Source organism: Arvicanthis niloticus, chromosome 16 (assembly GCF_011762505.2).
Source record: "Arvicanthis niloticus isolate mArvNil1 chromosome 16, mArvNil1.pat.X, whole genome shotgun sequence".
Classification (NCBI taxonomy): Eukaryota; Metazoa; Chordata; class Mammalia; order Rodentia; family Muridae; genus Arvicanthis; species Arvicanthis niloticus.
The window spans coordinates 14,386,586-14,413,034 of NC_047673.1; the positions used below are offsets into that span (position 1 = coordinate 14,386,586).

Below are 26,449 nucleotides of genomic sequence, written 5' to 3' on the forward strand. Positions count from 1 at the left end.
TTTCCAATAAGAAATAAGTTATTATGTGTGGCAGTGATTTCATATCTGCTTCTAAGAGAAGTTTGAATTTAACAACAGCTTTTGTCTGAAGGATACAGATCAATGGTAGAGCGGTTACCTAGTATGCCAGGGGCTCTGGGTTGCATTTCCCAGGACTGCAGGAGTGGGGAGGAAACTGTTTGGGGGAGTTTTGTGTGTATTTTGAAGTTCTGTTTATACATGACTCTGCCTTTAGGATTGGTAAGAGTAAACTGATTCATTTGTCCAGCAATGTTCCTCTGTATCCAGGTAATGTCTCAGGTTCTACAGCCAGTTTGGTCTTTTGTTAATATAGACACTCATTTCCTTTCAGTGCTCACAAGTTGTATTTTCTTCTACACTTTTATTTTTTTAATTAAATTATTTATCTATTTATTTTATGTATATGAGTATACCATTGCTCTTTTCAGACACACCAGAAGAGGACATCAGACCCCATTACAGATGGTTGTGAGCCACCATGTGATTGCTAGGGATTGAACTCAGGATCTCTGGAAGAGCACTCAGTGATCTTAACCACTGAGCCATCTCTCCAGCCCTACACTTTTACTTTTAACCTACATGTTTTTAATATATTATACATATTTACATGTGTTTATATAAATAAAGTTCTTGGTTTCAAACAGCACACACACACACACACACACACATATATATATATATATATATACATGTATATATATACATACATACATACATACATACACATATACATATCCACACACCTACACCCCAACCTACCCACACACTTGGGTCATGTCAAATTTTTAATCTAATCTAACAATCTCTGTTTTTTAAAATTGGCATGTTTATATCACTTATGTTTAGTATTATTATATGTTTGGATTATAGTCTCTTTTTCTAATTTCTTCCATTAGATCTTTGTTTTGTTCTTCTAATTTGATTTGTGTAGATTAATTGAAGATTTTTATGGTTTACTTTAACCATCCTGTGAGTTTATGATTTCGACCTTAAAATAGTCTTTGAGGTTGCAATATATACCTGTGCCCCCAGTCTACTTGTGGGAAATAGTTTGGTTTTTTTTTTTCTTTAATAATGTTATTTTAATTGAAATATAATTACATCATTTCCCCTCTTGGCTTTTCTCCCTCTAACCCCTTCTCCTTCCCCCTTACTCTGTCTCAAAATGATGGCATCCTTTTCTTTATTACTGTTAAATATGAATATACACACCTATATATACACACATAAATATATGAATACAACTTGTTGAGCCTGTTTAGTGTTGCTAATATGTATATGTGGCAGGGCTGACCAACTGAGGGGGCTTAGCTCTAAGAAGACTAATTCTCTTAGCAGTTGTTGGTTGCCTGTGGTTCTTTTTCTCATGGTGAGACCTTTAAAGATTTCCCCCCTTCTCATTAGCATATGTATTAGCATTTTCATTGTTCTGGTCTTGTTTAGGCAGCCATGCTGCTGAGATATCATGGCTGTGGCTTCCCTGTCTTTTCTGGGAGATACAATCTCACAGGAGATTTCCTGGTCCAACAGTCTTTCTGCCCATCTTTCATGGTGTTGCCTGAACTGTAGGTGCAGGGGTTGTGTTGTAGATGTGTCTGCTGGGGTTAGGTACCCCATGGTCAGGTGTTCTCTCTATATTTGACCAGTTGTGATTTTCTGTGAGGATCTCCATTTGCTACAAAGACAAGTTTCTTTGATGAGGTTTGAAGTCTACAAGTCTCTGAACGTAACGATAAATATCTGGAATGCAGTTAGGAATTATTCTGGCCTAGCAAAGTGGCAGTGGGAGGTTTCCTCTAAGATCCATAACTTCACTAGCCCAGGGTAGCCCAGGGTAGCCCAGGGTAGCCCAGGGTAGCCCAGGGTAGCCCAGGGTAGCCTAGGGTACCTAAGTTTCCAGTACCAGGTATAATTTCCCTCCTGAGGGGCAGGCCTTAAGTTTAATTAGACAGCTGTTGGTTCCTGCCAAGATAGAGCTCCATTTTTGCACCCTTGGAAGTACCTTGGCATGCTGGTCATTGTTGCAGTTCACAGGCATCAGAGTTGGAAGTACTGATTGCCTCCCTCTTTGGAAGCAGCAGAGCACTTTTTTGGTATTCTGAAACCTAGTCCTCAGGGAGGAGGGAGCTCAGAGATAGCTAGGATTTTCCAAATTTTTTGTCTGAAGTTCATAGTTTCTTCAACAACAAGGACTTGTCTTCAACCCCTCGGAGGCAGCCAAGGCCAACAGCAATAGCCTATATTGTTTTGTCTCTTGTACTCTCTGACTGAAAATTCTCACTCATCCTTGGTGCCAAGGTTTTGTTAGATGGTTTATGGCTTTTGGGGGAGGCAATGGTAGTCCAAGTGGCAAAACCTGATTTAAGATATATGTGTGTGTGTGTGTGTATTTATATGTATGTATAATTATATATGTTATATGTAATTTTAGACAAACATAGACCAATATATATTTTAAGACTTTTCAAACATCCAGTAGGGAGGAGAAAAAAAAAAACTATTTATTTATTTATTTATTTATTTATTTTTAAAAGGTAGTTGGTGCAGCAAGGACTTACTTCCTGAACCTTCCCCTTTCCCTTTGTCTTAATCAGATTGTCACATCAAATTGTGAAATGGAGCTCCTACCAATGGGATGAGACATAGTTGCCTTCGATGTCAGGGATAGGACAGGAGCCCTGTTGGCACTTGTGTGTTGTTAGCCCAGTTTAGATTCTGACACACACACACACACACACACACACACACACACACACGGCAGTTGCCCTGCTGTAGCACTGCTGCTCAGTTTGTGTGCTCCTATGTGTAACACTAAGGTTATTTCTAACATGCCTTCAGGTGTTGCTCCATCCACGAGGTAAATGTTTAACAGAACACTCTCAGTTCCCCTCTCCTGTTCACTGCCCAATAGTTGTCATGTGTTTTACTTGATTGTGGTTTAAATCATATAGCACTGGTAAAATTCCAGTTTGGACTTAGTTATATTTTAGAACCCATGATTTTTGTTTGTTTGTTTGTTTGTGCACCAACACAAAGAAATAAGCATTTTTTGGTTTATCTGGAACTTGTTTGGAACTATGTTCCCTTTGGTTGTAACGCTTGTCTTATGTACTTACGGTAGTGAAGGCTTGCCAGTTGTCAGTTCTCTTAGTCTGGGTTTGCCTGGAGAAGACAGCTTTGTCTTCATTTTTTAGAGATATTTTTCACCGAGTGTGGAATTCCCTAGACTCCACTTGTGGCTTTCACAGTTTGTGATGAGAACTCAGCTGTAATTCCTTGTCATTCTTCCATGTGTGCTGTATCTCCGTCTTCTTCTTCTCAATTCCCAGTCACAGCCTTCAAAGCTTCCTACCTGGTTTTAGTTTTCAGAAGTTTGAATATTGTATGTGTACATTATTTGTTTTTTTTTGTTTTGTTTTGTTTTGTTTTTTAAAGAAATAAAACAGGTGTGTGTGTGTGTGTGTGTGTGTGTGTGTGTAATCATGCCAGAGCCCTTATGTTGAGGTCAGAGGACAGCTCGTGGAGTTGCTGCTTTCCTTTCACCAAGTTGGTCCTGGGGATTGAACTCAAGCTGTCAGGCTTGGCAGCAGGTGACTTTCCTGACAGAGCCATTTCCCAGCCCTTAAAACCTGTGTGTGTGTGTGTGTGTGTGTGTGTGTGTGTGTGTGTGTAATTGCCTAGGAGCTGGGACCCTTGTGTATGATCCTGCAAGTCTGTTCTTCTTCTACCTTTACCCCAGTTTGGGGCTTAGACCTCCGCCTTCCAGGTTTCAGGATGAGCATCTTTATCCCTCAAGCCAACTCAGTGACCCATGTTTCTCTGTTTTGTTTTTCCTTGTCTTTTTGAATGTTTTCCTACTTGACCTTTTCTGAACATCTTGAATTTGCCCTCTAGTATCTTTATTAATTTTGGATAGTTTTAAGACATACCTTTTCAGGTGACTTTTTCTCCCTCTCCTATTCTGCTGAAGTCTTCCAGAATTCCACTTACACTCGTGAGCGTCTGTTTGGTGTCTTCCAGTTGTCCACAGTTGTTTGTGTTTCTCTCGCTCATATCATCCCCCTCATTATCTTACCGCATCTTGGTGCGATACGTACCAACAGAATATCTGAGTCTGGATAATTTATAAGGAATTTGTAATTTATAAGGGGTTTGTTGCTAATTCTAGATCCTGGGGAGGCCACAGTCAAGGAACCTGCATCTGGGTAAGGATCTTCCATCTATGACATCAGGGGGAACAGCAGAAAAGGAGAAAGAGTGCTCATCCCAAGTCCTTTGCGATGAAACTAATTAGCATTGTTCATGTTGGCAGAGCCCTTAGGACTTACATACTTTCCATTAGGTCGAGCCTCCCAACACGTGTGCCAGGGTGGGGTTGGGGCGTGTTTCAGACTCCTACCATGTGCTCTCGGGTACATATTCTGCTTAGAGATATCTTTATGTTTTCCTTTGAGTTGTTTCTAGTTCCCTGTATCCGCATTTAGTTTCTTTAAACGTGCCAATATACTGGGAGCTGGTGGAAGGCATTGTCCATCTTTATCACTGTATTTTTGTGGTTTTAGCATTTCTGCCGGTCTTTTCAGTTTACAGCAGTGGTACGTTTTCATATGTGCATGTCCATCTTGTGTGGCTATCCGAATCTCAGGGATGAAGCAGGCCTCTGCGATCTGTGGCCTTGAAAACTGTGGGCCTAGGACATTTTCAGCTCTTCCCCAAGTCAGGGAACTTCTTTCTTTCCAGTCTGTGGAAGCAATTGGCCTCAGCATGTTCTTTCAACATGAGTCTGCTATGGTTGAGGCTGATGTTTGTGGAGGAGATGGAAAGAAGGATCTGTAAAGGCTGGATGTCTTTTTGTTACTGTGACTTAGCTCCCCCCGCGCACGCGCGCGCGCGCGCGCGCGCGCTCACACACACACACACACACACACACACACACACACACACACACACAGAGTAGAGGCTTGTCTAGTCCCATGTTTGTCCCCAGTCTTTTTGGTGGGATCCCTGAAGAAGAGGCTATGAATGGGTACAAATTCCCCCTCTTATCTTATCCCCCAGGGGCTGTGTGTTCTCATGCTTCTTTCTCAGTGATTCAGTATATTTTAGATGTATTCATCTGATGAGCTTGTGTGGGCAAGTCCTGGACTCTGTCCCAGGCAAACAGGAGTTTGCAGCCCCTTTTTCTTTGGAGGGGCCTGGCTCTCCTTTCTCTGTAGGCTGGTCCTTTGCCCCCTTGACCTCAGCTCTCTGGTGAGTTGCAAGAATGCTAGGACTAGCTAAGGTTTTTTTATAGAATATACAGCTTTTTCTTTCTTTTTTCTTTTTTCTTTCTTTCTTTCTTTCTTTCTTTCTTTCTTTCTTTCTTTCTTTTTTTTTTTGAGATGAAAACCAGCAGAGAGCTTTACATCTGCAAGAATTTTTTTTTTTTTAACTTCTAGCCTTTTAAAACCAGAGCTTTGAGTTTCGCTGCTTCATTTGGATGCAGTTAAATTCCGATTCTCAAATGAATTAGCACTAAAAGCGTGACTTATATCCTTGCAGAAACTTGGGGACCATGGCAGCCGTGGAGCCCGTGTAGCACCACGTGCGGGGATGCTGTCCGAGAGCGTCGCCGTGTGTGTGTCACTTCTTTTCCCTCCAGACCCAGCTGCTCTGGAATGTCCTCAGAGACCTCTCCATGCTCCCTGGAGGAGTGTGCTGGTAGGTGTTCTTGCTTCGTTTCGGTCACTCCTCAGAGCCTCTGTCAACCAGGCCTGTCTGGGAACCACCAGTGTGTTCAGAGGAAGCTTGCTGCTCTGACCATTGATTGTTCTGGTTTTGTACTTAGCAGTGTCTAAGACCTGGAGTAGTCAGGGAAAATAACTTACTGGTGAGATGACAGGATTTAATATTGGAAGTGACACAGAAATATATCTAAAGATTCAGACATATTAAGTAATTTTTTAAAAATACAGAAATCGTTGGCAGAAAGTATCTTGAGAATCTGTTCTTTCTTATCCATGTGGAGTCCAAGGCTGGAGCACAGACTCTCAGGGTTGGCAGCAAGTACTCTACCAGTTGAGCCATCTTGCTGGTATCAGATTTTTTTGGGGGGTGGGGGGTGGGGAGTAAGGATGATCAGATCTCACTCTGTAGCTTGGGATGGTCCTGAATTTTCATCTTGCTCCAGCTCCTGAAATGCTCGGGTTGCAGACATACCCTTCTGCCCTGCTAGTTGCTGTCATTTCTCCCCCTGCATCTCCCATACCAGTCATTTCAAAGATTGTGCAAAGGGGTTGTCATCAATTGTCAAAATGAAACAGTTGTTCCCTTCTGTTCAGTGGCCTAAGCTTATTTGTTACCAGTTCTATCTGGGAGGAGGGGTGGGGATTTTTTTTTTTTCTTGCCATTCACAGGGACTGAATTTTTCTGCATTTTCTAAGCAAGGTCTCCTCTGATAGGTTCTCAACAGGCATTTGACGTAAGCGGTCCATGAAGATGATGATCACTTGTCAAGCCTGGTTTGCTTTCTCTGTGGAGCTGAATGGTACTTATTCAGTTACAGTGATGATGGCTCCCTGGTTTTCTTACACCAGCCACACCCTGAGAAGCAGTTTGGTTGGTTGGACATCTTTTGTTGTGGCCCTGACCTTTAGATAAAGTTCCTCTGCCGTGGCCCACCTTCTTATATGCTCTGTTTCCAGATTCAAAGGCATCCTTAGCTCCTGTGGGGATTGGGAGGAACTAGAAGCTTTCCTGTGTTTGGATCTTGGAGAACCTTGAGCCAAAACCGTAGGCATCTGGCAGCCTTTCCCAGAGTCCTCACCTGTGCCTTTGGAAGGTCTTTCTGTTACTTTGTCTTTCAGCCAGTGCTATAGGCCCTATCTCCCTTGTTTTAAAGTCTGACAAATGTTATTCTCCACTTTGTCTTCTTGCAGCCCTAGGCTCTTCTTTTCACCATCAGTCACTCCATCTTCTTTAATAAGTCCCGAACCCGTCAAAGGAAATTGCATCTGAGCATGTAAAGATATTTTTCTTTTCTTAACATTTAAATTTTTTTGCGTGTACACAAACTCTTGAATGTATGCATGTGCCATGGTACTTGTGCAGAGGTCATAGGATAATTTGCAGACATTTCTTCTTTCTGCTGTGTGGATTCTGGAAGTCAAACTCAGGTTGTCAGTGCCTGTGGCAAGTGCCCTGTAAATGTATCTTTTATTCACCAGAGGTAATTATCTTCTGGGACAATTATGCTGAATAAGCTCACCCTTTCTAGTTCTTTCTGAACTCTGGCTGGCTAGTTCAACTCAGCTGTTCTGGCTCAAAACCCTTCTCTACGCGTCTCAATTCAGCTTCTCTTGGCTTCTGAATGGATTGCTCTGCTTGGCCTCAAACTAACTTTGACAATCTGTTCTGATTTTCTAGCCCCTTTTCACTTTCTGGAATGTTCTATCTTTACCTGCAACTTGTCTCTGTAAAATTGTCTTGTTAATTGCCTCTCCCTCCCCTCTGTCTCCCACTTCCCTGTCTCTTCCTTCACTGCTCTCTGAAGTTGCCTCTCTTTCCTGTCTGTTCTTGTGAGAATTGGGTGTATCCTACCTCTGGCTCATTCTGTCAAATCTTTCTCTGGTTCACCACTTTGTCTGCCTCTCAATTAGATGTCACTTTCAAAGATGGCTGCTTCTTTCTACAAACTAACTTTGTTTACATTGTTTGGGATTAAAGGTGTGTACTAAGGGTGTGTCTGTATTCCAGCCAGAGGGATTAAAGATGTGTCATTCCAGATGGATTACACAGACCTAGAATGTCTTTGAATGTGATCCCTTGCCAGAGCAGTCTTATTGATGGATTAAAATTCCTCTATAGTACCCTTACCTGCTGAGCCATTTTGCTAGTCCCAGCCATTTTTCTTGTCATTATTGTGTGAACAACACAGTATTGCAACTAGTTATACAACTTTTGTACTATATTGAGCAACATAGGTGACCTAAGAATGTCTTTGTGAACAAGAGGATGTTTGTGAACTCTGTGTAAATTAGACACAGACAGAGTCTGATGTCTCCAAGCATCCAGGAGACAATGCTTAGGTACTAAGTGACAACTCTACACCCTTCACATTTCAGAGGAAGGCTCTGGGCACATGGAGGTGCCTTGCCCAGAGTCACAAAATGAGGGATCCAATGGAGTAGTACCAACTCCATAGTAAGCTGCCTGTCTCAAACACTTTGTCTTTATATTCGTGCCAGTGTGGCTTTCTGGAAGAGGCATCAGCAAGTGGATGTAGCAGTTGATTTGAGAGAAACATGATTATATTTCGTGTCCTGACATCTAACTTCTGTTATAATGGATGGGGTCTGGAAATGCACGTGTTCTTAACAAGAGAATTAGGTGCTGAATGTCCCTTCTTGTACACTGAGGGCCTGAGATAAATGATTAGTTGGATAAAATTATTTTTCCATATATTTGCTTTTTTCCTATTCTCTGTCTGCCGCTGTCTAGAGAGGTAAAGATTGACTTAACGACAGGGTCATCTCCTTTTCCTGACTTCTAGGAAGTCTTAGATATGGCAGGGATGGGCTAGACTAGCAGCTCTTTTCCAGCTGTGTTTGTTTTGAAGTGTCCAGCCAGAGCCAGAAGGTAATAGAGCAGAGAAAGCAGCTTGTAATGTGGGACAGGAGTGTCACTACACCCTGTCATCAGGAGTCACGACCTATAAAGGAAGTGATACATCAGGGAACAGACATTCACCAGTTGTTGCTGAATTGAGGATCCAGAGTCTTGACTGGCTATAGAAGGAAATGCTTTGGTGTCCCTGTCTGAGGGCAGCTACGTAACACTTCGACAGGAGAGTACAGCATCCCATGTGGTAGAATAGTGCTCCTTTTGCTACTGTTATTTTCAATAATGAACGAATCAGTCAATTAAACTAAGGTCTGTTGGGCACCAACTATGTGCAGGTTACAGTTAACTGTGAGTAGGATTGGGGATATACTGAATTTACTTACAAGATACATCCTTGTCTTGAAATGAGATGTAGTAGCCTGGAGGGAACATAGAGAAATGTAATGCAATACAAGACCTGAAGTGACAGAGCTACACACAGCTTTCTATGGTAGCATGTAGGGTGAAATTCCATGCTGGGGACAACTCGGTTCTCAAAGCAGGTGATGGTGGAGCTGAAGTTTGAGAAGGGAGGCTGTACCACCCAGGCGAGCAAGCTAGGCAAGAGAGTTTTAAAAAAGTGATTGAAGGTGTCAGAGAAAAAAGCTCGGAGACCTGAAAGCTGCAAAGGGCTCACTGTAGCTAGACAATGGTGTGATGAGAGGAGACGGGGAGAGTGAGGCGTCCTGATAGGTCTCAAGGGTTTGAACCTGTGCTGTGGGTGCTTCTTAGGCCGTAACATAAACACAAATGAAAAGGGTAGGTGTAGGAAAGAGGGCCCCTTAAGGGTTTTTCAGTGCCCTGGGTGGTAACAATAGGGATTCAGGGAGAGGTAGGGGATGTACAAGTGGATGTGACAAGTGACAGGCATGAAGGGAGAAAGCTAGGACCCTATCTAATGCTGCCCACTGAATGGCCTGTGAAACTGTAGTCCCTTAAAATTAGATACATCCAAAGAAGGCACAGGTTCTTGGGGGAGGAGGAGAAAAAGCTAGAGATGTACTTCAGAGACTAGAGCCCTTAGATGTCTGAGGCTCTGGATTCATCCTCTAGAAGGATGTTAAATACAGGTGGTTGTGCTCATGCTTTTCTCTCTAGTAAAATGACTTATAGTCATTGAAGCAAACGGCGGGAGGGGGGTGTTGAAAGAGTCACAGAAGGGCAGACAGTACTGTGGGACTGAACTGTACGGTGAAGGTTAGGGGCTCACTCGTGAGCATAGGGAGAACTGTACTGTAGGAGGCTAAGTTAGTGATAGACCAATGTCAGTAGACATAGCTCTGTCTTCCACTAAGCAGGGCAGGGAAGACATGGAGTATGAGAGGCTATGGGAGCGTGGGGGCTGGAGAAGGTCTTTCTAAGGTAGAAAGAGTGTGCACATTTCCATGCAGAGAAAAAAAGAACTCCATAGGGAAGTCATTGGGATGACTGGCCAGGGGGATGACCCCTTGGGGAAGGGCGGCTTAGAGAGCGTTGGTGGGTAGACCCGTTTTCTCCGGGATCACACCTACCCCCACTCCTGATGCAAGTGTGAGAAAGAGGCCAGCAGAGGTGCAGCACCTGCTGTGCTCATGGCAGAAGAAGCTCTGTGGGGGTCTGAGGTTGAGCAGTGCAGAAGTGAAGCTGGACATTGCATAGGCCTGCCCAGCCATGAGTTTTCTCTATCTTTGCTCAGACTTTAGGTGCATCAGCTGAGAATTCACATGCCTAGGTTGTTTACTGTACACTCTTGCTTCAGGCTAGGGTGGGAAAGGGTGTATTTCATCATACACATTACAGTATACCACTGAGGAAAACCAAACAGAGATCTGGAGGCAGGAACTGAAGTGGAGAACACAGAAGAATAACGCTGTTACTGGCTTGCTCCTGGGTTCCTGTTTAGCTACCTTTCTAATACAGACCAGGCCCACCTGCCCAAGGATGGTGTTGCCCACAGTGGGCTGGGATCTCCTACTTGGTTTATTAACCAAGAAAATGCCCCACAGATGTGCCCTAAGGATAACTGGGTGAAGGAATTCCTCAGCTGAGGCTGCTTCTTCTGGGGTATGTCAAGTTGGCAATCAGATCTTGCAGACGCCTGAAGTACAGTTTCCTGTAACTCCAGCTCCAAGAAATTTGAACACACACACACACACACACACACACACACACACACACGCACGCGCGCGCGCACACATGCATATGCACATGCACTCACGTGCACACATATAAGCAAACACACATGTGCACAAGTACACACGTGCACATGTAGACACAGATAAAAAAAACTGATATTTTAAAAAAAAAAAACAGACCTATCATGTGTAACAGCTTTCAGCTGAAAAGGCTGGGGAGTCACTCTGTGGGATGGACAGACTTCATCTGAGAAGAGGAAGCTGAATGAGGCGCCCTCTGAAGAGAGATGGAGTTTGAGGAGTTTGTAATCAGGTGTGCTCTGGAGACAGTAGAAAAGCACAAGAGAAGCCCTGGGAGAGGTTGAGGTGGCGAAACACGGAGTATGACCTTAGAGAAAAAGGGATAGGTGACTTAGTGGGCAGTGACGGGGTGGGTGGAACTGGGACGCAGTGAGGTCAGCTGGCCATCTGTATCAGGGTACCATGTGTTTGGGTGGTGACACAGGCTCAGACTCCATGGGGCTCTGTACCTTCACAAAACATCTCAACTGTGGGATACGCGGTGGAGTTCGGCTGTGAAGGCAGCATCTCCATGTGGATGCTGGGAAGGGTCGTGACAGTTGAGAGCGGAAATGCAGGATGCTCTTTGAGTTTTATACTAGACGTCCCCCCCCCCCCCTGCCTCTCACAGGTACACTTGATTAGAGGTAGGCTGTGTTCCCATCTTCATACGCGGGGAGAAAGTCTTGGCAGGAGCGACTGAGCACAGAGGTCTCTTGGTGGCTTTCTGGGCAGCCTGCTTTCTCTGGTCCTATTTTTGCAGGGTTTCCGCTTTATTGCTCATCTTGTTTGTCTTCAGCGCTCAGCATGAATCCGGGCGTTGGTTCTTTCCTTCGACTTTTAAATTGCTCTCTACCTGGGGCAACTGCTGGCCCTAAAACCTCGCAGAGAAATCAACATAAGAGAATATATTTGTTTTAACCTTTTTTTTTTTTTTCTTTTTCAAGTTTTCCGGCCACCAGGTCCATCGCCTATTCCACCCCAGGACCCGGTGAAGTCCAACAATGTGGTGACCGTCACAGGGATATCCCTGTGCTTGTTCATCATCTTCGCCACGGTGCTCATCACTCTCTGGAGGAGATTCGGCAGAGCCCCCAAATGCAGCACCCCGGCTCGCCACAACTCCATCCATTCTCCTGGCTTCAGGAAGAACTCGGACGAGGAGAACATCTGCGAGCTGAGCGAACCTCGTGGTAGCTTCTCAGACGCGGGTGACGGGCCTAGGGGAAGCCCAGGGGACACAGGCATCCCATTGACTTACAGGTGCAGTGCATCAGCGCCTCCTGAGGATGAGGCCTCCGGCAGTGAGAGCTTCCAGTCCAACGCTCAGAAGATCATCCCGCCCCTGTTTAGCTACCGCCTTGCCCAGCAGCAGTTGAAGGAGATGAAGAAGAAAGGGCTGACAGAGACCACCAAAGTGTACCACGTGTCTCAGAGTCCCCTGACAGACACTGTGGTGGATGCCACTGCCAGCCCTCCCTTAGACCTGGAATGCCCCGAAGAGGCAGCAGCAGCAAGCAAGTTCCGAATTAAGTCTCCATTTCTGGACCAGCCTGGGGCAGGTACCGGGGAAAGACCCCCCTCCAGGCTGGATGGCATCCTGCCTCCGCCCAGCTGTGCGGTCAGTCCCAGCCAGACCCTGATCCGGAAGTCGCAGATGAGGTCGACTGGTGGGAGAGATGGCTCGTCCGAGAGGTGCCACTCCAGAAGTTCCCTCTTCAGAAGGACTGCTAGTTTTCATGAAACCAAGCAGTCTCGCCCTTTCCGGGAGAGGAGTTTGTCAGCCCTGACTCCTCGCCAGGCCCCCGCCTACAGTTCCAGGATGCGGACCTGGGACCAGATGGAGGATAGGTGTCGGCCCCCCAGTCGAAGTGCCCACCTGCTTCCAGAGAGACCAGAACACTTCCAAGGGGCGGGTCGGACCAGCAGTCCTTTGGGTCCACTGTCCAAATCCTACACTGTGGGGCATCCCAGGAGGAAACCGGACCCGGGGGATCGCCAGGCAGGATTGGTGGCAGGAGCTGAGAAAATGGAGCCTCACCGAGCTCACAGGGGACCGTCCCCCAGTCACAGGAGTGCCTCAAGGAAGCAGTCTTCCCCCGTTTTCCTCAAAGATAGCTACCAGAAAGTCAGCCAGCTTAGCCCTTCTCACTTCAGAAAAGATAAATGTCAGAGCTTCCCCATCCACCCCGAGTTCGCCTTCTATGACAATACCTCTTTCCGCCTCACCGAGGCTGAGCAGAGAATGCTGGACCTCCCGGGATACTTCGGCTCCAACGAAGAGGACGAAACCACAAGTACACTTAGCGTGGAGAAGTTAGTGATCTAGGCTAGGAAGCCGCAGGACTCACCCAGGGTCCTTCAACCGTCTGGCGATATCCGATACTGCTAACGTACTTGCTGTTGGCCGCATTGTACAACCGTGGAAATTAGTTCGCCCAGAGGATGTGTGTGTACGCATGTGGTTTTAATTAATCAGGAAGAAGTGATTTATCCTGAACTTTCTTTTTGTTATCCCCTTTCCATTGGCTTATTTCTACTAATAAAATTTAAAGAAGGCGAACGTATGATGCATTTTGAACACTACACGGGATGTTTCCAATTTAGGAATCCGGGAGCTTTTCCCAAGGGGGAGGAGCCTCCCAATGCCTGCTGTGTATGCAGAACCATTTTCCCTGTGACCTTGCATCTTGCTTTGTTGTAAAGTAGGAACCAAACAAAGGAGTCTAAATATGGGGCTGCTTCTTTTTAAGTTTGTTACCAAGGCCTAATCCCTTTAGGCCCAGTGGCCTAACACTAATCAGCATACTCCATACCTAGCTCCACGCTCCTGGTGACCTCCAGCTACCCCGCCCATCCTGCCCTTAGACTGATTTCCTTCTTTTAGAGTTTATCAGGATGTCAGGCAGCTGGGGAGGTTTCAGATAGGGGGAAATCACAAATGTAAACATGGTAGTTTCAAAAGTTAATATTTGTTCAACTGTCACTTGTGACTTTTTGTTTTTAAATTAAAATGTGCTTCCTTTGGGACTGTTTTAGTGATGACTATTTGCTCTTCAGAAACAGGAGGGGTGGGTGGATTGTCCAGAGCTGTCTGACAGTTGCTATGTATGGATGAAAGAAGAGCCAGGCTTGTTATTCTCCAGTTTCTTTATTTATCGAACCAGAAAGCTTTATTCTTTATCCAAGTTCACAGGCCTGTGGGTCAGCCTTTGACACAGAGGGCACATGATTGGTTGTTCCAGATTTCCCAGTGATTTACCCAGCACTGTCAGCTGGAGACCAAAACAGCTTTGGAGAAGTGGAAAGTTATGAGAAAACACTGAGCTGAGAGATTTCTTGTTAAGTGGTCCTCACCGTCTACCCAGCCCAGTGTTCTGGGGCTCTCGCTAACAGTGAACCCCTGCCTCCAATAGAAAAGAAGCTTCATTGCTGTCTTTAAAGTGTGAGTTGTAAATTTCAGTAAACATATTTTCTGTATCTTACCACCGTGTCTCCGTGTTCTAGCCTCAGTAGCGGCTATAGAATAGGGGCTCAATAAAGACAGAGTAAGAGGCCAGCTAGTGAAATGCCTTAAAACCAGTTGTGGTTGGATTAGAATGATTCTTTATAACACTTTACACTGTAAATCATTATAAAGGAAATGTGTTTGTGAGACATTGTGAGAGTTCAGTTTATAGAGGTCTCACAAACATACGTTTTTTTGGTTTGTTTTATTTTTGGTTTTTTTTTTTTTTGTGTGTGTGTGTGTGTGTGTCACCAATTTGTGTGTTTCCAACCATCCTGCGAACAGTCAGTGATGCTTGGCCAGCATTTTGCTGGTTCCATGTTTCAGATTATCTTAGTATATGTAACTTCATCTGGATAAGCTTGCCACATTTATGTTTATTGTCTGTGTCGTGACCAGTCGTGACGCCCTGCGATGGGTCTGTGCTCACCTTGCTGAGAAGAAATGTTCTTTCTAAATATAGTTTTTTTTTTGTTTGTTGGTTTGTTTTTTGTTTTTGAGACAGGGTTTCTCTGTATAGCCTGGGCTGTTCTTGAACTCACTCTGTAGACCAGGCTGACCTCGAACTCGGAAATCCGCCTGCCTCTGCCTCCTAAATATAGTTCTTAATCTACAATTTTAAAATTAGCCTGAGAATTTCACACAAGCACTGTATTTACACCCTTCCCACCCCTCTCTAACTACTCGCTCTCAAATTCATAACCGTGTGTGGATGTGACTGTGTGTGACTGTGTGGCTGTGTGTGATTCTGTGTGTGTCTGTGTGTGTCTGTGCGTGAGACTGACTGTGTGTGACTGTGTGTGTGTGAGACTGTGTGTATGTGACTGTGTGTGTGTGATTGTGACTGTATGTGTGACTCTCTGTGTCTATGTGACTCTCTGTGTACATGTCTGTGTGTATGTGACTGTGTATGTGACTGTGTGTGTATATGTGTCTGTGTGTGATTGTGTATGTGACTGTCGGTGTGATGTGACTGTATGTGTGACTCTGTGTGTGTATGTCTGTGTGTGTGACTGTGTATGTGACTGTGTGTGTGTGTATATGTGAATGTGTGTGTGTGACTGTGTGTGGCTGTGACTGTATGTGTGACTCTGTGTGTGTATGTCTGTGTGTGTGACTGTGTATGTGACTGTGTGTGTGTGTATATGTGAATGTGTGTGTGTGTGACTGTGTGTGGCTGTGACTGTGTGTGACTGTGTGTGTCTGTGTATGACTATGTGTATGTGACTGTGTATATGTAATTGTGTGTGTGTGAGATTGTGTGTATGACTATGAGTATGTGTGACTCTATGTGTGTGTGTGTGTGTGTGTAGACTGGCCACTTGCGATTGACTTGAAACCTACCCCCTGGAGAAACTTTCTCTCTCTCTCTCTCTCTCTCTCTCTCTCTCTCTCTCTCTCTCTCTCTCTCTCGCAGCCACCAGTTGCCTGGAGCTCTTTCTCTAGAGTTGGGGCCTTGTGTGATTCCCCCTGTCGTGTTGGCATATTGCCTAGTGTTGTCACTGCACAGGCCTTTTTGGCCAACTGTATTGTTGAGATTTCATGGTTACGACTTCATATTCGTCTTCGTCACTTACCTCTTCTTTCTTAGGACACTCCCAGGTTAGCCCATCCAGCCATCACCCACAAGGTAGACTCTCAAGCACATGATTTTCAGCTCTTTGACTATGATCCTTCTAGAATTCTTTGAACTGGTGATCCAACTGTAGGCCCCCACACATCCTTCTGCCCTCCCGCAATGGTCCTATACACAGTACCACACCGACACACAGTTGACCACCAAGGCTGAAAACTTGGAAGAGTCACTTTGAACTTGGTTTCGCCACGTCTGTGCGGCTAGTAACCATTAGACCGTGCTTTCTCTGTTCCAGTTGTACAGCGTAACACCTTCTTTGCTTAATAAATGTTATTTGAGAATGTTGTACAATGGGTTTTGATCCTATTCACCTTCCCAGTTCTATGCCCCCTCCCTTCCCATCCAATCTTGTGTCTTTTCCCCCATCAAGGCAAATTGCCCAAATACACTTCAGTGTGTGGACTTTCACTGGAATGTGATGGCCCTGTCATGGGTTCCACATTTAGAGAGAACTGACCATTCCTCCTGGGAAGCTAGAAACTGCTAACAATAGCTCTTCCCCTAGGGGTGGAGCTTCATGCCCAACTCTCTTCTCCATGCTGGAGTTTGGTCTGGCATTTGTGCACTCTGTCACAGCTACTTTGAGTGCACATGTACAGCTACCATGTTGTGTCCAGAAGGCAGTCTTCTTGGAGACAGCTGCTGCCTGAGAGCCTTACAGTTTTCTCAGACCTTCTGCAATGATCTGTCTGTCTGTCTGTCTATCTATCTATCTTTGGTTTTTCAAGACAGGGTTTCTCAGTGGCTGTCCTGGAACTTACTCTGTAGACCAGGCTGGCCTCAAACTCAGAAATCCGCCTGCCTCTACCTCCCAAGTGCTGGGATTAAAGGCATGCGCCACCACCGCCCAGCATGCAATGATCTTTTGAAAGGAGGGCTGTGAGAGAATTTATTCACTTTAGTCTGGACCAGTCCGAGGTCTTTTTCTTTTCAGTACCTTGGTAAGCTGTGGGTTTGTCTCTGTGTCGATCATTGTTTACTGCAAACAAAAGCTTCTTTCATGAGAGCTGAGAGGTGCCTTGATCTGTGGGTATTATCATAGGGCATCAGGGATTGGTTTAATACTATGCCCACTTTGTAGAATAATGGTAGTGGGTTCTCTTCTAGGGCCTAGGGTCTATCTAGCCATAGGCTTTTCATCCACCATGATCCTTTCTATTAAAATTCTAAAATGTCCCTGTTCTGTCTTATACTCATCTAATTCACTCCACCCACAGAAGCCAGAATATTCTTTAAGAAACGCAAACCTGATTCTTCCACTCACCCCAAGGGACCCCCTTTCTTTGACTCCCAATGGAAGAACTCACACAAAGTTCTCAGCATAGGTCTTTCAGGACCAGGTGTATCTGCTTGACACAGCAACTCTGTACACCTCATGGACTATTAACACAGCAACTTTGTATACTTCATGGATTGTTAATACCCTTCTTCATTCTGTGGGCTTCATACATGATGTCAACACACAAGGCCCTTCTGTGCTGTGTCCATCTGGTGAGCAGTCAAGTCTGCTCTCCTATCCCCCAACAGAGACAATTGCTTTGCCGCTGTCTGCCTTTCTGAGAGGCTTTGAGCATAAGGAGAGAATAAAGGAAGTATCGTTATTTTTTTTAATTCCCACATACTTAGAAAAAGCATCTAGAGCAGAATTCTCTATCTGATTGAACTATAAATCACCACCTCACACTGAACATGAGGGTTGGTTGCTTGTGTTTTCAACTGGTGATCAAATCCAACCGTAAGAGTGCTATCACTGAGCAGATACAACAGATTCAGTCTAGAGGTTGACACGGCCTTCGTGTGCTTGAGGTCCTGGGCTTGTTTCCTACAGCCACCACCACCGAAAAACAAAACAAAAGAGCTCATGGACAAGAGCAAGATTGGGATATTAGAAGCAGGTGGGCTGTGATTTTAGTTATAAATATCAAGAAAAAAAAGTTTTACTTCTGGCAATTGTCATAGCAAGTCTGTCCAGAGGATTAAGAGAAAACCGAAAGCCGGGTGGTGGTGGCGCACGCCTTTAATCCTAGCACTTGGGAGGCAGAGGCAGGCGGATTTCTGAGTTCAAAGCCAGCCTGGTCTACAGAGTGAGTTCCAGGACAGTCAGGACTACACAGAGAAACCCTGTCTCAAAAAACAAACAAACAAACAAACAAACAAAAAACAAAAAACAAACAAACAAAAAAAAAAGAGAGAGAAAACCAAAAACCTAGAGATTTGGCTTGGTGGTAGAACATTTGCCTAGCATGTGGAAGGACCTGGATTCAATCCTTAACATAACAAGAAAGGAAACTGATGTCTGGACTTGCTATATTTAAATCCTCTTAATAGGATAGGGGATGAAGGGCTGGAGAGATGGTTCAGCCGTTAAGCATGCTCTTGCGTAATCCTGCTCTTGCGTAATCCTGGAGTTCAGTTCCCAGCACCAACATGGCCAGCTCACAACCATATGTAACTGCAGTTTCATTGTATCAGATGCCCTTTTCTTACCTGTGAATGTACCGGGCGTGCGCATAGTGCACATACATGCATGCAGACAAACATTCGTTCTTATAAAATAAATAACTAAAAAAAAAAAAAACAAAAAACAAAAAAACTTAAATGAGCGAAAAGCGGGAAACCATGCCTTCGCTGCCTTTGTGATTCTTCATTGTGATCAGAGTAGGTGCCCCATAAATACCTGTTGGATGAATGTGGAACGGCTCCAATTGACGCCATCGAATGCAGCTTTAATGAGTTCCTGGGAGAAGGTAATCTTAAAGTTGCTCCAGTGGCCAGCTGCCAGGTGTGTGTGGTGCCAACAGAGTTGCTAGATGGTTCGTGGATGGAAACGTAAGTCTTGAATAAATGTCTAGGAATTTAGTAAGAAAGGCTTAGCAAAGGCTTGCATAAAACAGCAAATAAAGTGAGGTGACTACTATTTAAGGACAACTCCACTTAGCACACTCAGGAAAAAAACAAAAAGCTAACTATGGCCTGAGAACAGACGCCAACCTACACACTCATTCTGAGCAACAACAACAAAGAAATGTTGGTTGGAATCCTCTTTATGACGGCTATGCAAGCCAACTTTCCAAAGTTCACATAAGACTCTGTTATCTTACTCCTCTCATTAACACAACTTTCCATTGTCTTGCAGCTTAAAGGCAGCAAAACCTAGGAGAGACTTTTGGATGCCAAAGTGGCCTAGAGGTAGGAAGGTAGGATTTAGTCTTGAAAACTGGCTTGACCAAGATTACTAAAGTCATGGATATCATTTCTCTCTCTCTCTCTCTCTCTCTCTCTCTCTCTCTCTCTCTCTCTCCCTCTCTCTCTCTCTCTCTGTGTGTCTGTGTAAGTTTGTAAGTGTGTATGTGTGTATATGTCTGTCTGTGAGTGTGTGTCTTTGTGTGTGTGTGGCTGTGGCTGTATGTTTATGTGTATGTATGCCTGTGTATGCTAGTGTGGATGTGGCTGTGTATGTTGTGTGTGTGTGTGTGTGTGTGTGTGTGTTTCCTCTCTCACTCTCCACTTTATTTTTGAGTTAGAGTTTCTCACTTCTGGATTGCTAAGTAGCTAGATTGGCTGACCAGCAAGTCCCAGGAGCCCTTTTGTCTCTGCCACTCTAGCACTGGGAAAAATTCTTATATTTGACCTTGGTTTTTATGTAGGTTCTTGGGAATGAACTCAGGTCCTCATGATGGTGCAGCAAGTACTTTATTGACTGAGCTCTTGTTCCTGCCCAGCATATTTCAAATTCATCATAAGTTAGAATGGTGTCTCTGTGTGTGTGTCCTATGTGCCTGTGTCTGTTTCTGTCTATCTGTCTCATCTGTCTGTCTCTCCCTCCCTCTGTGCTCTTCCCCCCTCTATACTCTGTGTGTGTGTGTGTGTGTGTGTGTGTGTGTGTAGACAGAGAACCAAAAGTGACGTTGACTTTCTGATTCTTCTGCCTCTCTCCTGAATGCTGCAATTGCAAGCATGTGCCACCATACCGTGTTTATGTGGTGCTGGCCATTGAACTCAGGGCTTTGTGCATCCAAGCCTAGCTCTCTGCCAGTTGATTTGCATCACCAGCCACCATTGTACAGGTTTTGTTTGTAGCTACAGTCTGTGAAAGATTAAAAAAAAAAAAAAAAAGCTGGGCGGTGGTGGCGCACACCTTTGATCCCAGCACTTGGGAGGCAGAGGCAGGCAGATTTCTGAGTTCGAGGCCAGCCTGGTCTACAGAGTGAGTTCCAGGACAGCCAAGGCTACACAGAAAAACCCTGTCTCGAAAAACCAAAAAAAAAAAAAAAAAAAAAAAAAAAAAAAAAAAAAAAGTGTTTCCCAGAAGTATAACTGCATGTTTACTTCCAACAACTAGAAAGCATTTACAATGTGGATTTTATGGACCAGTCTCATGGCACATAGGTGTATGTTACCTATGGCATTTGCACAACTGTGGGAAATTCAGAGTAAGGAATTCTCAAGAGTACCTAACAATCACTATGCAAGAGTGAGATCATGCTTCTCCCCCTCTCTGACATCGGTTCATGATGCAACACATGACTTCCTAGTGTACTTGGCTCTGAAACGAGGGATAGTAATTTCATAATCTTAAGCAATCTGATCTGCTGTAAGATTGTACTAAATTAAAATAATTAGCACTTATTGACTGGCTGCTATGTGTTGACATTATCTCAAGCTCTTATGTGTATCAAATTAATTGAATTCTCAGATCAACTCTATGAGATACCATGCTCACTTTGCAGATGAAGAAAGAAACGTTAAATTACTGTTTGTCTAATGCTACAGGTAATCAGGGGAAAGTCAGGATTTGAGTTGATCATTTTAGTTCCAAAGGTTGCATATTATACATAAATCACCTTGTAGCTATTTTTCTTTAGTTCAGAGAGGAAATGGTAAATTAGACATTAGCCTGCATCCAAGATGTAAGGAAGTAGTTCTGGTTTAAAAAAAAAAAAAAGTCAACGATTTAATCTTTATTGGTATTTTTGACAATTGATACTTTGTTACCAGCCCATCCCATGGCACACATGTACAATTTTGGAGAAAAAGTTCTGGAAACATAGAGTATTTTGAAAGCCGATTAAATGGAGATGGGCTTTGTGTGTTAGACAAACAAGGACAGGGCCATGGAAAATACACCTCTCAGCATGAGAGCCACAGCTCTTCCAGGAAGCTGCAGAATGTTTCTACTCTATCGGCTGACTCTGTTTCAGTTTCTCAGGGAAGATTTTCCAAGTAAAACATTTAGTTCAATCAAATCAGAATAATATCTCATATAGATTACATTGTATCTCTTTTGAGCCATTCATTATTAAATGACTTACAGGAAAATGATACTTGAAATATGTGTGTGCTTGTCTACGTGCAGGTGCATAGGCATGCGTGTACATATGGAGACTAGAGGCAGATGTTGGATGTCTTCCGAGATTGCTCTCCAGTATACTTTTTAAAGATTCTATTCATTTGTTTTGGAATTGTTCTTGCTTATTACTATTTTTTGCTAAGGTTTTGTGTGTATGTGTGTTTGTGTGTGTGTGATTAGACTATAATAACAATATTTCTCCCTGTCTTTTCCTCCCTCCAAACCCTTTCATGTATCCCTCTTCACTCTCCTTTGAATTCACGGCCTCTTTTTTCACTAATTGTTATTGCATGCACATATATATATATATATATATATATATATATATATATATATGTATATATACATATATATGCATGCAATATATATAATTCCTTAATAAAACTTTAGCCCATATAATGCTACCTGTATTTATATAACAAGATTGAGAAACCATTAGACAAATTAATCAAAATAAAAAAGAGAATCCAAACTAATAAACTGAGACATGAAAAAGGAGATGAAGTAGAAAATTCTGGTTTCTTTGGAAAGTCAGTTATGTCATGTGATGTTTTGCTGGGGAAGATGGGTGAGAGGATGTTTTGCTGGAACAGACATGTGAGAGGATGCATGGTGTTTAGAAAGAGTATAAATATGACCCCACAGACAGTGGGAGGAGACTGTTGCATTGGTTTGCCTTGTATCACATTGCAGATCTTCACTTGTCCTGGCTTTGTAAAGAATAACTTGCCAAAGAACTTCTCATGATATTCTGGTGGCTTCTTGATGCTTCCTCAAACTCGGGCTGGTTGGGCAGAATCTCTTGGTTTCTTCCGGATTGAACTGCCGTGGTAATCGTTGAGTGGACTGAACTGCCTCTGCTGATTTGCATTGGTGTTTGCCAGAGGTCTAGACAGCTGACAATGAAGCTTAGAATAGCTCTAAAGAACTATTTCTTAACAGGTCCATAACCCTTGTCTTTTATTAACCTTCCTTTTCCACTACCTCTGGTGGGTGGTGGGCTAGAAGGGAGGATGAAGAATTTAAGAACCCTTATTAAAGTAAGTTTTTGAAATAATCTAAGCCTACAGGAGAGATCACAATGGACGCTGAGGAAATTCAGATCATTATACTTTAAAAAGCACTACTCCTCTAAACTGGAAGACATCAAAAAATGGATGAATTGTAGAAACACTTGGCACACTAAAGTTAAATCAAGATGAAGGAAATAATTTAAACAGAACCATAATATATAATAAGATAGAAGCACTAATTGAAATTCTACTAACCTAAAAATGCCTACTGAGTCTACATGGATTTAGCTTGGAATTCTACCAGACCTTCTTAGAAGATCCAATACTATCCCAAGGTATTTAATAAACTAGGCAAGGAGTTCCAAATTCTTTTTATGAAGTCAATCTGACATGGATGACAAAACTGTATAAAGATGCAACAAAAAGAAAATTATAGGCCAATCTCTCTGATGAACATATATGCAAACATTTCCAGTCAAACGCTTCATGAGAAAAGAGAACATAAATTGTAAGAGAAAGAGAGAACAAAAAGGGGTGTGAGGGAGGGGTTGGAGGGAAAAGGGAAGGAAGAAATTACATAACTGCACCACAATCTCAAAAACAAAAGAAATGATTAAAATCTACTTGTAAACCAAATTTATAAACACATCAAAAAGATCACCTAACATAATCATGTCATCTGCATTCTGGAAGATGCAGGGATAATTCAACTTACAGAAACGAATACATGTAATCTACCACATAAATGGACCTTTGGGCAGAGACCCCAGCATTGTCTCATTAGATGCAGAAAAGGCCTTTGATAAAATCCAACATCACTTCATGTTAAAAGTTCTTGAAAACCCAGGGATACAGGGGACATATCTGCACATAGAGCAGACAATATACAACAACCTCACAGCCAATATCTAACTAAATGGAGAGAAACTCAAAGCATTTACCCTAAAATCAGAAGAAGAGGAAGAAGAAGAAGGAGAAGGAGAAGGAGAAGGAGAAGGAGAAGGAGAAGGAGAAGGAGAAGGAGAAGAAGAGGAAGAGGGAGAGGAGGAGGAGGAGGAAGAGGAGGAGGAAAAAGGAGAAGGGGAGGAGAAGGAGAAGGAGGAGGAGGAAGAGGAGAAGAAGAAGAAGAAGAAGAAGAAGAAGAAGAAGAAGAAGAAGAAGAAGAAGAAGAAGAAGAAGAAGAAGAAGAAGAAGAAGAAGAAGAAGAAGAAGAAGAAAAGACAAAGCTATCTGCTTTCTCCACTCCTGGTCAATATTGTATTTGAAATCCTCGCTAGAGCAGAAAGACAAGGAGATACACTCTGATGGTCATGGTTTGCAAAGACCACCACATTAAATAATCCAGCATAAAACTCCTACAGCCAATAGACAAATTCTGCAAAGTAGTCAGGCACAAAATTGACATATAAAAATCAGTTCGTGTCCTCTAACAACAAACATACTTAGAAAGGAGTCAGAGAAACAACCTTTAATTCACACGAGCTTCAAAAAAAAAAAAAAAAAAAAAAAAGAATCTTGGGGTACAGAAAAGCTACTACTGATTTTTATGTATTTCTCTATTTCATCAGAGGTACATTTGAAGCCAACTGAAGAAGCTGGTTCCTGTGCCCATTCTTCTAAGAAGAAGCTTGGTGAAAGGGCTGCAGCCAGACACCACTCACTGATAAATCACTTCTTTAGAGTGACTCCTTGGTACTTGAAATCAAACAAGCAATCTCATTTCTCATTCTTTACTTTGCAAGGTTACTTTATTATCTTAACCGCATTTCTTCTAGATTTCCTGGAAGTACACTTCACCGACTCATAGAAAATATCAAGCCTGGCCCTTTGTGGTGGTCCGAATGAGAATGGCCCCGGAGACTCACAGATGGGAATGCTTGATCACTATGGAGTGGCAGCATTTGAAATGATCAGGAGGTCTGGCCTCGGAGGAAGCGTGGTGGGTCTGGGGATGGGTTTTGAGGTTTTCAAATGCCCAACCTGTGTCGATTTGTTTATATAAAACTCTCAGCTTCTCCCCCAGCACCATGTCTGCCTGTGTGCAGCCGGGCTCCCCACCATGATGATAATGGGCTAAACCTCTGAAACGTAAGCAACCGGCAATTAAATGCTTTCTTTTATTAAGAAATGCTTTGGTTGTGGGAGTAATGGGACACTGGCTAAAAAACCCTCCCCCCCCAAAAAAGATAAACTGAGATTTCAAAGATAGTTCTTGCTAAATTGCTCAACCACTTTTAAATTGTTCTTTACACAGAAGTTACTTTCTTAGAGTTGATGACAGGAACTCATATGCCAAGATATTTCAAATCTGCCCTCATCTCTGCACCTCAAGTCTAACATGCTTGCTTCTCCAGAGCTCTGCTGCAGGAGCATTATCTGCCTCCCCTTTACAGGGCTGTCCTTCTCTAAGTCATTTTATTCTATTTCCAAGGACCATTTATTGAGTGGAGTTAAGATGAAGCCAGGCATGCTGAGTGTATCCTAATAGGCCCTTCCTGGTCTGACTCCAGACACCCTCATCCCCCAACACCCTTTCCCTCAGATAACATACACTATCACGCCGCCTTCTTTGGGTCCTTAAATGCATCATATCTTTTCCTCCTTGAGGCCTTTTCTTCTACCCATCAATCCATGTTTTGATTTAAAAAAAAAAAAATTAAAAAAAAAAAACGGTTACTTTTCACTTGCTTTGATTATAGGCGAAATCTAAAAATTAAAACACAATAAATATAATTGGAGAAATGGTTTTGTGTGAGAGCAAACTGGTAATAGGATTGAATCTACTTTAAAAATTCCACACTTACATGTTTAGCCAAGAGAAATGAAGCACAGGTCCACGAGATGATTTGTTCTCTAATATCCTTAAAAGCTTTTATACGTAATATCCTGTGGTGACTTAATCTTCATTGTCAACTACATTGTATTCATAACTTATGCTGATTAGAAATACCTCTATCTGTGTCTATAAAGGTATTTTCCAGGTTTCATTGAGCAGCAACGACTCAGCCTGAATATGGGCAGCCCTTTCCCCACAAGCTGGGGTCTCGTACTGAAGAAAAGGGAGAGATCAAGCTGAATGTCAGCAGTAATTCTCTTTGCCTCCTGGTTGTGGCTGGAATGTTCCCAGTCTGTTCCCCACTAAGATAGACTGTATTCTCAAACAATGAACAACAAATACTTTCTTCCTCAACTTGCTTTGGCCGGGCATTACATTACAGAACAAGGAAAGGAACTGATGGTAACAGTCTTTCCCAAACTGGAAATGACCCAAACTCCAGCAGAAGAAGGGATCAACAAGTTGCGTTATATTTATATATCACAGGACTCCATTAATGAACAGTTCAAGGGCAAGCAAGCATGCATAGAGATAGAAATCAGGAGTATTGCTTCCACTTGTGTGTGGAGGGGGTGCGGGGGGGGGGGCAGTGCGTTGTGTAGGTTTGAAAGGCATAAGAAAACATCCATGCGTAATGGAAATGTTCTGCATCTTTCTTTGAGTAATGAGTTGACAAACACATTCTCAAAACCTATTAAACTGTATTGGAGGCCTATGTGTTTTATGTATATGTATATATATGTATACATATATGTGTGTATGTATACACATATACATATATACACCTATATACACACACACATATGTATGAAGTACATCTCAAAAAGTAGCGTAATGTTGTATTTTTGCAACCTGGTTACTCAAAAGAGACTCTCAAAAGAACCATGTCTGATGAGTCATATTTTCTTTCTCACTTCCTTTGCTTCTTTTGGATCATACTCAAAGCTTATCTATGTCAGTGTGAGTGGTTATCATACACTCTGCATTCTAGGTCTAAAGACTTTTATTTTTATGTATAGTGTATGGCTCCCCATATCATCCCAAAGCTACATTAGATTAGAAGATGATAAAACATACACAGACAGGCATGTGAGCCACTGTGTAGGTGTGTATCGTGACACTAGGAAGGCAAAGGGACGCTGAAGCATGATCTAAGAATTCTAAAGAGCGTGAGCTTGGGATAACAGATAAAAATCAGGCTGTTGGATGTTTCCCTTCTCAGGGGGAATTGTATTTCCTAATATGTTTCATCCAGAAATCTTAAAGTTTAG

At 43.2% G+C, this 26,449-nt stretch overlaps 1 protein-coding gene across 2 annotated transcripts in view; it reads left to right on the top strand.

Annotated features, from left to right (window-relative positions):
• The window catches only part of Thsd1 (thrombospondin type 1 domain containing 1), a 33,974-nt gene extending 19,580 nt beyond the window's left edge, over window positions 1–14,394 (top strand). Inside the window, exons 4-5 of one of the 2 annotated variants that reach the window (XM_034520434.2) lie at window positions 5,563–5,721; window positions 11,783–14,394. In XM_034520434.2, coding sequence (XP_034376325.1) covers window positions 5,563–5,721; window positions 11,783–13,164 — 1,541 coding nt within the window. In that variant the 3' untranslated portion in view covers window positions 13,165–14,394. The remainder of the gene's footprint in view (window positions 1–5,562; window positions 5,722–11,782) is intronic. The other variant, XM_076913892.1, reaches the window with a different exon arrangement.
• The last annotated feature ends 12,055 nt before the right edge of the window (window positions 14,395–26,449 follow it).